The sequence below is a fragment of the Monopterus albus genome, unplaced genomic scaffold, assembly GCF_001952655.1.
Source record: "Monopterus albus unplaced genomic scaffold, M_albus_1.0 scaffold143.1, whole genome shotgun sequence".
Classification (NCBI taxonomy): domain Eukaryota; kingdom Metazoa; phylum Chordata; class Actinopteri; order Synbranchiformes; family Synbranchidae; genus Monopterus; species Monopterus albus.
Window position 1 is genome coordinate 1,573,817 of NW_018128023.1, and position 12,254 is coordinate 1,586,070.

Consider the following 12,254-nt stretch of genomic DNA (forward strand, 5'->3'; position numbering starts at 1 on the left):
ATTCCCCTTGGACCCCGTTTGAGACTAAGTGGTATAGAAAATGTATGAATGGATGGATGGATTCTACAATATCTGATTTTTTTGACAATCAATGCTCTTGCAGCTAAAAAGAAATTAGGAACAGTAACAAATTTATAAGGTACAGAATTTTATCAAAATATTTATTTTGTATGTTTTGCACAGACATGTATTAGATGTTACTGTACATATTGCTAAAGTTAATAAAATTTTCTGAACATGGAACAAAAAAGGGCAAAACATAACAAATGCAGAACTAATAAACTGGCAATACAATCAGTCTTGTTTAAGAAACAAAATCCAGAGATATTCTGATGAAGAATAAATACACAGTAGACTTGACTGACAAGTGCATGAGATACATTCCTTTATTTGCTTTTGTTTCACAGAAAATATAACCAGACCCAAAAGGAACTGATTAAAAGCAACCTAGTTAATTAAAAATGGAAAAAGCTCAACCAAGGCTATACCGCATGTTTCCAGAAACCTGCTGCTACACTGAAGGAATGACACATTCTCTTATTGCTCTCAGCAGAGAAGGTGACTCAGAATCTTATTATGCCAAGAGTTTTTAAATTTATCTCTCTCTCAGTGGCACCCAACAAACACGCCTTCAAAGTGGAACTTAACAGTAAAGTGCTTTTTCAAAAATGAAATTATTTACACTAATGGCTTCATGCACTTATAAGAATTAACATGATTAGAAACACTTTCAGAGAAATCAGAAATGGTTCAGATGGTCTGTGTGGGCTTGTGTAGGAGAGGTGTGTAAGGGTTAGAAAAAATATTGAGAGGTGTCAGATTGCGGTCATACAATTGCTTTTCTCTTGACAATGTGGTTTGGTCCAAGTTGTAAACACCCTTTGATGACCTGTATCAGCCTGGTCACAGTTTGCTCCCAACTTGACAGTAAGACATTTACAGTAAAACTTGTATATATTCAACAATTCACCAAAAACCGACGGGTCACTGTTGACCACAGAACATTTGAAAGACGCAAGTGTATGTTAATTAAGGATATATAAAATAAACACACCCTGACAGTACTCAGGTGTGAGCATTCAAAACAAATCCAGTGTAGCTGTGAACACATTCAGGACACACGTTCATAGAGATTTTTTGTTGGTTGTGGTCAGAGACTGATTGACCTGTAGGGTGGAGAGAAACATTCAGAGATCCACATTCAGTATCGGTACTATACAATAAATACAATCAGAGCTAGGACAGTGAAGACATTCTCCTTATGCAATTCAGTGGAACCTTCTGAAACGCAACTGAACTTTTCCTTTGTCTTTGTTCCCACCTCTTTCTCAAATTTCTCTCATTTATAGACATTCAACATTATTTGAGGCCTCTATTGTAGCAGGTAGACTCTTAACTTGAGGTGTGTGAGCATTTACATCATGACACTGCATGCAAGTGATTTTTTTTTTTACATCCCAACCCTGCTGAGGAAAGCACAGTTAACATTAAGAGCAAACATACTGTTAAAGGACTGCTGAATCGATGTTTCTACTAATCACTAGTTAAGTGGATGTACAGTAATGCATACTGGAACACTGTACAACCATAATAAAGCTAGTGTTGATCTTTGGTCTCCTAAAATCCACTTTAGGACTTTAGACATTTAACATCAAGATTAGATATTCACTCTAAAAGAAGTCCTCCATGAACTGAATAGAAGACATCACACAGTAATTAAGGGCTGTTTAGGTATGTTTTGTAGCTTGTGAGACAATGAGGACTGGGGAACTTAACATATAAAGGGATTGCTTAATTTTTAATAATGTTAGACAGCTAGAATAACTTAATTATTTCAATAGGGATACATGAATTTCTGTGCAGTTTTACTAATTTTCCTACTTAAACAGAGCCAGACAAATGTGCAGCTTGAAGGTGTGGGAACTGGGGTCAGCAGCCTTGCCTAGCTTGATTCCTGAATGTTAATTTTAGATTAAATACTGTATCAGCTGCTCCTATCAGAAGCATGGAAATAACTTTAAAATGAAACTTCACCCAAAATATTTTAGGCAAAGCCGCATATACTTGATAGTGGAATGAAAATAAAAATTGTAGATGCTCCTTTGCAAATATGGTTGCAGCTCTAATGCAGCTAATGACTGTTCATTATACCTGACATTGAATCTTCAGCAGTCATAAAGCACTTTCTCTAGTAATGTTAAAAATCATACTTACTGCAAAATTAACAATAAAGCTTCAGTCTAACCTTTGTCTTGCTTGTCAAAATACTGGAGCTAATCAAGCAAACAGGGTTATGTTAGAGCAAACTATTCCCACTACTTACAATCCCAAGACTGCCTGATTAAAAATTTGAATTTTTTGTCTGATATCTTTTAGCGTGGTATCATATATGTAGCCATCAAGTGCATATTTGAAACCCCCTTTGAGAGTTGTTATTTAAAAATGGGTTAGCTTGTAACACCAACAAAGACTGAGATGGGGTTTTCCACTAACTCACTGAGCTAACATTAGCTAGCTAAGGAAATCTGGTAATTGGTATTTCTGCAAAATTGATGGTCCATGTCAAGAAAAGAGAGGGTTAGAGCTTAATCAACAGTCTGTTGAGATTCTGTTATGAAACACTGGTAATACTGAATTTACAAAAAATAAAATAATAAAATAGTAAAGAGAAATATTTTGCTCTTTTTAGAGGAAATACTAGTTCTAAAACATGTATTCAAGCACAAAAACAAATGAAGTAAAGCTAGGCTGCCATCACTGTACCTTTAAACTACCCAAAGAGATAGAAAATGCATTCATGCATTTTTTGACTCTGATTAAGTAAGAAAAACTGTAAAATCCAATAAAAAAACACACACTGTTCTTTTAAGTCAAGCAGTTAGTGAACACCCACATACGGCAGATACAAAGAGGGTACAAAGAAAGATGGGGAGTCCTAACGGGTGGCTCTGAACCCTGTTTAGGGCTTCATATGAAGTTGTTCTGAAGGCAAGCAGGAATATCTGCATAACACAGCCATGGATTAGACACAAAGGGAACGCATGGGCCGAGAGGAGAGAGGAAGAGAGGTAATAGTGGTTCCCCAAATAATCCTTCTTTATACCTGCCCCCTCCTCCTCCTCATTGCAAGTCTAATCCACAGATTCCAATTCCACAAATTCCTTTGTGGGTTACTGGCATTACATCACTTTTTGGAAAGATGAGTTCACTTCCAGATGTGTGCTGTCATGTGCACTGAACTAGGAGTTGTTGAACCTCCCATTTGTTGATTGCTGTATCCCATCATGCCACTGGTGTTGTAGATATTCATGCCAGCCATGTGCTGAGTCATCTGAAAGCCACAAAACACACATTGCTTTGTTATTAATGAAATGTACTATTTTCAGTAATCATATGGTCCAAAACAAACATACCCACCTGGGCAATGTTCCACTGTAGCTGTTGGGCTTGCTGCACTCCATACACTTGCTGGTGGGGTAATGTGGCCAAACCTCCAGCCTGCTGCTGTCCTCTCATCCCACTCTGCTGCTGTCCCATAAGGCAGTTTTGCTGATGTACCATCACTCCACTTTGCTGCTGTCCCATCACGCCCTGGGTCATCCCTGTCATGTAGGGTGATGCCACAATGCCAGCAGGCTGAACCATGACACCTTGGGCCCCCAGTAAGCCATTCTGCTGTCCCATCATGCCATTCTGTTGAACTCCAATCATGCTGTTTTGTTGAACACCCATCATGGGGTTCTGATGCTGCCCCATCATGGCCATCTGTGATGTCATCATGGTACCTCCCATTTGACCTACCTGGGCTAAAGAATGGTAAGGGCCATACGGGTGCGTTGGGTATCCCATTTGGTTCATGTATAAGCCTGCTGAAAATAAACGCAGATAGAAAGTGGATGAGAGTAAACATTTTGTCTATTTACACTACCGGCAGATACAGACAATGATTAGCATTTACTGGAGTTTCTGTTTCTGGCCACATGACAGCTGGGCAGGTAGTGTACAGTGAATTTGTCATGTTCTTTTTTTGTTGCCTATTGCAGCTGGAAACAAGGTTAATGAAAGCAGTAAAACTGAATCAAACAATGAATTTCTGGGCCTGAAACCCCAAACACTGAGCTAAAACTGGCACAAAGACTCAGTGGAGTAGAGGGGAACTGCACAGCTCAGGGGTAGTTCAATACTAAAAGCAAACCATCTCAATTTATGCATATACATTTGGTCCCTTATGAGCAGAGAAAGTATTAATTAGTGCAGCTGTAAATGGAGACAACAACATCTGGGAGTAGTTCTCACTGTGAGTAGCCATGCTGCTAGCATGCACTGAGGGGGTGGAAGAATACAAAGAAAGGATTGAATCCTTGGACAATTTCTTGACTGTGCCCTCCTCTGCTTTGGGCACAGGATCTAGAAAAAGACTGAGGTTTTCAGGTACTGATGCAGTCACCCTGCTCTGAGGCATGGAGCTGGAAACAGCCTAGAGGGAAAGAACAGAGAGAAACAAGACAGAGAAAACAGTGGCATGATGTAGCAAAGCACATACCCACAGTGTACAAATGGTGTATAGTGTGTTATGTCCTACTGTAGTTTTAGTGGAGGAAGCAGAGGAGGGTATTGGCAGAGTGCTGAAGAGATCCAGGGCAGAATGTACCAGAGGTGGATTAGACACAGCTGGACTTTCACTACTGTCAAGAACACATCCTCCAGCATTAGACAGAGCAGGACTTGGAGCAGGGCCATCTGACAGAGAGTAGAGGGAAGCATGGTTGTGATAACTGCTTCAGCTATAATATGTAACATCACTTTATCTAATCAGACCACAATTTCTCAGCCTTAATCTGGATAACCTTTGTGACACTCATGAAGCTCACTGTGTAATGTAATATAAACTGAATTATATTCTGTAGGTATGCTAATCAACAGGCTGCTGCCTGTACCAGTAATAAGCCATTATACAGTTCTTAACATTATACTAGAAACAAGTGTTAGTGTTAGTGTGTGCATGTGTATTAGGTAGAATACCTAGTCCAAGCAGGTCTGTAACAGCCTGGGTATCTGTCTTCGGGCTGATGTCTTTTTTCTGTCACAACAGAGAAAATCAATATGAGTAATATGTCCTACTGTATATTGACAAATGAGTCTGAGTCCAGAAACGTTTTTCTTCCAGGCTCCCTGAAATTATCTATGGTCTATCTAATGGTGAAATTATCTTCCTACTCAAGTCAGAATAGCAATGTTACTTCCAAAATTTCCTCTGCTAGCTCAAAATACTCTTTCTCTTTTCTTTAAAGACCATCTGCAAAATGTTACAAATCTACAGGATGAGCTTTGTTCTACTCAATTATTGCTGTGATGCAACCATTGTGAACTTGCTATAAGGTTACTTACCAATTTCATCTTCTCAAACACAACTGGCTCCTTGGGTATATTGTCACAACTCTTTTCTTTCTGCACACAGAAAACAAAAGTTTTTTTTCTGCTGATTCTGGAATTGGCTTAAACTTTTTGAATCTGTGTGTGTATGTGTGTGTGCACTGATTCACCCTGAGCATCTGGATGTCGATGACCTTATCCATGTACTTCTTCTTTTCATACTTGTCCCTGATGAAGATCTCTGCAGCCTGGTCTGTCTCGGGCCGCTGGAAGCACTCAGGTAAGAAAGCCTCGTAGAGACGTTTGGCCTTGGCATTTCCCATCACTTGAACACACTTGGGACACCAAAACATTTTTAAGGAGTTTAATGAGGGAAAATACCATACAATATCCAAGGTACTGTTCCTATAATGTTTCCAGACATATAAAAAAAGTGCAGTCTTGCTAGAAAGGGAAAAGAAAAGCGCTGACTATAGAAATTTCACCACACTGGGAAGCATAATGCTGACTTTTGTGACTAGCAAACCCAGACCAGGGTTGCTGCATATGAATGGGAAAATGTTTTCTTTCTTTACTGTATGTTTTTTGTTTCTTTTCCTACTCAGTCACTTCCAGTTTCTGACACAATGTTTTCCCCTGTTTCCAATCTTTATGCTAAGCTAATTAGCTGCTGACTGATTATTAAAGGAATAAATATAAGAATGGTATATCTTCTCCTCTAACACTCAGAAACAGGGCTGGCCCATGACATGGGCAACATAAGCAGTTGCCTAGTGTGCCAAATGCCTGGAGGGGTGCCACACAAGACCTTTTTAATTTTTAAACTTTTTGTTTTTATTAATAGTACAGGTGCCTGCTGATTACAGAACATAGCCTTTATAAGTATAAATAATAAACACTATACCCCATGTATGTTACTTTTAGTTATATAAATTTACTTTTTAACATTTTTCTTTGTTAATGTTGTGTGAATATCTAGTTTGCATTACACTGCAGTTCAGTTTGAAAAGCAGGTGTTGGCAGTGACCTAAACTTTGTGTGTGTGTGCACGCTTAGGATGGCCCTGCTCAGGAAGTAAGTACATAGTTGTATTTCAACATGTCAAACTACACCATTAATACCTCCACACGCAAAAAGTACCTCCATTTACTGGATATCAGCATCAATGCTGTAGTTGCTGTTGTCAGATGACACTTTCTGGAAATGATCCATGACACTGATGATTGTAAAGTTTTGCAGCATATATAGTTGTCAGGTTTAGGTTGACTGTTATCAAATTTTACAGTACAGAGCTATTATATGTGAACCCAATCATCATTTATCCCTTTAATGCTTTGTGAAAAATATAATGATGGATGACATATGAACAATGCAGCAAATGTCCTCCTCTTGATATTTGTATCTGTAGAGTGACCTCTGACCTGGACCTGCTCCTGCGTCCACTGATCCAGGTTAACTGACTTGACCTTGGAGATGTGGACCCCCAGGTTTCGATGAATCCCAGCACAGCGGATACAGATGAAAATGCCCAAATTCCAGGAAGCCCATCTTGGACCTAGTAAATGAAAAAGGGACAGGGGAAGAAGAGTTTATATTTAGAGTAGAGGGCTTTTAGAGGATGCAGATAAAATAACTGGGCAATAAAACTAAAACTGAGAAAAACACATGGAACCTGAATCCAGAGGTGTAAGAGCAATAGAGTAAGTGAAAAAGAGAACTAGGTGAGGAGGCTGAAGAATAATGAGAAAAACTCTGATTAATTTAAGTCCAATTATAGAGAGACAACCCTAAAACCTCAATTACGGTTGTGAATTCAGCTGGGAATACATCTAATCCCATGTAAGACATGCAGTGTCCTGACACATAATGGAATCCAATAGGAGAGTTAGCCTACATAACTGAGACTGAGATGAGAGAGGGGGAGTAGAAAATCACTTAAATACAAACACACATACAAGCAATCACACACACTCAGAGCCTGGATACCTGCAGGGATGATTACTCATTTGGCCATGAACCTGTGTGTGGGTGCAATGTTATCTGAGTGGGAAATATCTGTCTGTATTACTGTCATATGTATCTTAAGGGATGATTTTAAGTGCTGTATAATGTAGGCTCCATCTCTTCCTTCTGTCTGGCCATAGGATCTTTGCTTGAACAGGCAACTTTGGGAATGGGGGGAAAAAACAACACTGTCAGGCTATTTTCCCCCCTTAAATTATGCAACATGTTCTTGAGAGAGTACTGACAGCTTCTGGTACTACTCTCCCCATCTTTTCCTACATCCCTCTATCCTCTCTCCTCCTCTCTTTCCTTTGTCTCTTCTTGCTCCCCCTCCTTCACTCACTCTAATTGGACACACCACTTTCTGCCTACTCATTTCCATTATGAGTTCTTGCTTGCAATCTTGCTATAAGTTGATGCACCATGTCCTTTGCACCACTAGGTGGAAGAGCAGCTTTTGGGTTGGATTTTTTTCTCTTGTCACCTGAAGTCATATTTAAGAAAGTCCATTCTATGCAAATGAAAGAGGAAGCTGAATACCAGAAGAGAAAACACATAAAACCTTCCTCTTTGTGGCAGCTGCGGAAACAGTGTGTAGGGGTGCAGACTTAAATAATAACTACTGTCTAGGCTACATCCTGAGTTATGCATGCTAAAAGAAATTGTTGTGTGTTCAATTTGTGGGCTTCTTTTTCAAAATGAAAAAGGGACAAACGCAAATAGGTAAAAATGCAAAAGAGAGCAAATTTGTAAAAAAACACAAAAAAAACAGGGTTTTATGACACACAGCGTGTATCCATCTTCCTGACCGTCTGGCTGCAGCATTAGCTGTCATGCCAGTTAATAATAGTAGAATTACCCTGGCAAGCCTGCTTAACTACTGTAACCCTGGCACTGACACAGAGAAAAAGAGAGGTTGTCAGTCATGCGGAACTCCCAAATCACTGAAATTAGTTTGCATTCATCTTTATTCAGATGTCCTTGCAGCCATTTCTTATCTCTCTCATTCACCACTGCTGCCTCCCATCTGTTCTCCTCTCTCCATCCATATCTCTCATTCACAGCTTAGGTTCTCCCTTTCTGTTACATTAGCCACCCTTACTTTCTGGGGCTTTGGACAGTTGCTGTTCTCCTTTTTTGCATATTGTGCTGATTTTATATCTCTTTTTAGCCAAACTAGTGATGTGGTTCTAGGGATGTCAATGTTTGTCTGTTGACTGGTTGACAGACAGTTTCAACTGCTGGGTGGATTGCCAAGAGGTTTTGTACAGATATTCACAGCTCCCAGAGCATAAATTTAGTTGACATTGGTGATCACTGACTTTTCATCTTGCACCACCATTAGGATCAAATTTGCAATTCTGACTGAAATGTCAACATTTATTGGATGGACTGCCATAAAATTTGATACAGACATGTGTGTGCCCCTCGAGATAAATTGTATAATCTTTGGTGGTCCCTTATTTTTTCATCAATATTTGATACACCCAATACTTACAGTATACTACTTTCTCATTGAGAGAAACTGGTCACAAATTACATATCACTAGAATACAGCAATTTATCTGTGTGAGTGACATAAAGAAATTAATAAACACCTTTATATCCAGCAGACCAGACTATTATAAGGCTCTCCTCTCTGGTCTACCCAAAATAAGTTATACATTAGTTATAATCATCACAACACAACTGCCTGGGTGCTGAAGAAGAAGAAGAGAACATATAAATAAAGTTTGATTTTATTTGATTTATCTGCAAACACATAGTATTGCCATTAGCCTTAACTAAGCTTTGTTTAGTGATAATTAGCAAATGTTAGTATGCTAACACGCTAAAGTAAGATGGTGAACATGGTAAAGATTATACTTAACACCAGCATGTAAACATTGTTGTTAGTATGCTGATGTTAGCATTTAGCTAAAAGAAGTGCTGTGTCAGAGTACAGCCTCACAGAGCTGCTAGCATGGCTGTAGACTCATTCTTGTTTACATGCACCAATACCTATCTTTCTCTCTTCAAAACATATATGTTCTTGTGTTCAGTGGTTTATGCACAAGTGTCCTGTAGGTCTAATCTGTATTATCAGTGTTTGAAATTCCAGTGACCAGCTGTGCACAGGAGGTGTAGACAGGAGTGTGATGGCCAAGTAAGCCAATGAAGAAGGAGGACAGAGTTAAAAGGTAGACATTTAAAGTGAGTCACACTTGCACATTGCACCACTGAAACCTCTTTGGTTCCAATGAATGCAGTGCTTGAGTAGGAACCCATAACAATATGTCTGTCCAGCAATAATGCACGCCTCCAGTTACTTTGAACAGATATAATAGGTTGAGAGTAGGAGGAATAGACATCTAAAAATGGAAGGAACAAACAGTCACTCTGTGTTACAAGGTTTGCATTGCACTTTCTGTTGAGTAAGAGCGGTGAGTAAGTTTCTTTTTTTTTTGTAATAAAGAAAAAATGCAAACACCTTTGTTTGAGGTATAATTAATGCTCCAGATTTGACAAATGAATCTGTCCTCTGTTTTTATAGGAAAAATACTAACCAAAAGTAGAGGATTTGCAGAGGCGATTGATGAATCATCCTGGCAAAAAAAAAAAAAAAAGACTGGTTGTGGTTGTCAAACATGCAGTTTGAAGCACATCAGGGGAGGGGAAGGGAGCTGGGATGAGAGCCAATAACTGAGACAAATGAGAGAGGATTTTATAATCATCAAGTGGTGGACTTTAGCTGCCTGGTGACCTGTTGGGATGCACAGGGGGCATGAGAAGCATGAAGTGCAAATCTATAATGAACGTTTCTGTCACCCACCCACATACACATTTATTTGTACTGTACTACAGAGATTGTGAGAAGCTTTACTGTCTACATGACTTCTCTATCCTCATATTATCAGTCCTTGGTCTTTTGTGAAAGAAGAAAGGAAGTCATGGGGGTGCAAAATAAGGAGAAACCACACTAAATGGGTGAAATTATGGATATTACAGCAACAGGCTCAAGCAGCTTTATGGAACCTTTCTCTTCTCGTGTATTGATTCACTAAGCTGAACAGCCAATCAGATCTCTCTCACAATTGGATCTGCTACCGATTCAACATGGTGAATCTCCGCAAAAGACACAAGCAGGATCGGACTAGTGCTAGTGACACACCACAAAGACAAGGGTGACAGACACTGTCAGCTTCTTTGATTACTTTGACCATTCAGTCTGTTCATGGCTTGAAGGTCTACAAAAAAGGAAATCCTAACAGGTTCAACAGTTCAACTCTCTGTGGAAAATAATATTTATTACAATAGAGCCCTTGAGTGTTTCAAAGACCATCTTTGTGGGGTTGGGGGAAACCTGTCCCCAACAGATTAGTGCTAGTGCTGCACACCACACTTGCCAGGGTTCAACACCAACATGGGTGCTTGTTAGTTTGGGCTCTGTTGTGCCTGCAAATTGGAATTACTGTAGTTGCTTTTGCGTATTAAAATAATTACACCACCATTTTAAGAGAAGATCAAATTATGGCTTAAAGGAAACTTGGAATTGTTACCATCCTGGTTATAATTTGTATGAATTTTGTTTAATGTTTGACTTGAAGTGATTTATTGATGATGACACGGGTTAATGTGTTATTATTATTATTGTATTCCTGACATTATAATGTGGCTTCATCAACTGGATGAGTGTCTCATAATCTCAAACAAACTAAATTAAACAGAATTACATCCTAACATACACATCGCCCCTTCCCAGTGTGCTTTTCTGGTACACACCTAAGGTTACTCACATAAGTGCATATGTCACACACAAACATTTGTTCATGTACACACCTACTGATTTCCAGGCACATGTGCATGAGCAGGTGCATGTACCTCATTAGCCTATATCCCACAAGGATAAATTGTGCTCTCATCATGCACTCAGCTAATCCCACAGGGCCTCAATCATCAGTGGATCCTATGCCCTTCTAGCCACCATAAAAACACACAATCATGTGTAGACATTTTAGCCATCCTCCAGCCCCTAGACCAGTCCAGAAACCCCGAGGCTACCTAATGACCCCAGTCTGAGTTAAACAGATGGAGCCCTATTGATAATTTACTAATACACACCCACCATCTGTGTTACAATGTGAGAGTCACAACTGTGGATTATACATCAAAAGAAGAGGAAGACACTGCATTGTAAGCTTTAGATTTTTATCGAAACACACTTTTAGACTTGCGTCTATGCTTTGCCAGATCCTACTACTGATGCTATTGCTTGTACTCTCTTAGTTCATATGATTATTACCTTCACTGAGGAGATTATGTTTTTACTGGCATTTGTTGGTTTGTTCACAGCATATTTCAAAAAGTAATGAATAGAGCTGGATGATTTTTTTTGGAGAGGGAGGGTATGGTCCAGGAACAATCCATTAGATTCTCCATTAGAAACTCTGACAAAACTGAAGTTATTGTGCTTGGGCCTGAAAACCTTAGAAATCTGCTGTCTAATCATATAGTTACTTTAGATGACATAGCTCTTGCCTCCAGTACTACTGTGAGGAACCTTGGAGTCATCTTTGATCAGAATATGTCCTTTAAATCACACATAAACCAAGTCTCTAAAACTGCCTTCTTTCACCTGCGAAATATTGCAAAAATCAGGAGCATCCTGTCTCAAAGTGATGATGAAAAACTGGTCAATGCATTTGTCACTTCCAGGCTGGACTACTGTAACTCTTTACTATAAGTATATCCCAATAATTCCCTAAAAAGCCTCCAGTTAATCCAAAATGCTGCAGCCAGAGGACTGACAGGAACGAGCAAGAGAGATCATATCTCTCCCATATTAGCTTCTCTCCACTGGCTCCCTGTAAAATTCAGAATAGAATTTAAAATCCTTC

At 39.3% G+C, this 12,254-nt stretch overlaps 1 protein-coding gene across 2 annotated transcripts in view; it reads right to left on the bottom strand.

Annotated features, from left to right (window-relative positions):
- Positions 1-805: 805 nt before the first annotated feature.
- Positions 806-12,254, bottom strand: part of smap2 (small ArfGAP2) — an 18,095-nt gene continuing 6,646 nt past the window's right edge. Inside the window, exons 2-9 of one of the 2 annotated variants that reach the window (XM_020614175.1) lie at positions 6,795-6,928; positions 5,544-5,708; positions 5,389-5,448; positions 5,023-5,080; positions 4,583-4,740; positions 4,297-4,477; positions 3,418-3,866; positions 806-3,331 (exon numbers count right to left, since the gene is read on the bottom strand). In XM_020614175.1, coding sequence (XP_020469831.1) covers positions 3,206-3,331; positions 3,418-3,866; positions 4,297-4,477; positions 4,583-4,740; positions 5,023-5,080; positions 5,389-5,448; positions 5,544-5,708; positions 6,795-6,928 — 1,331 coding nt within the window. In that variant the 3' untranslated portion in view covers positions 806-3,205. Of the gene's footprint in view, positions 3,332-3,417; positions 3,870-4,296; positions 4,478-4,582; positions 4,741-5,022; positions 5,081-5,388; positions 5,449-5,543; positions 5,709-6,794; positions 6,929-12,254 lie in introns of both variants that reach the window. The other variant, XM_020614174.1, reaches the window with a different exon arrangement.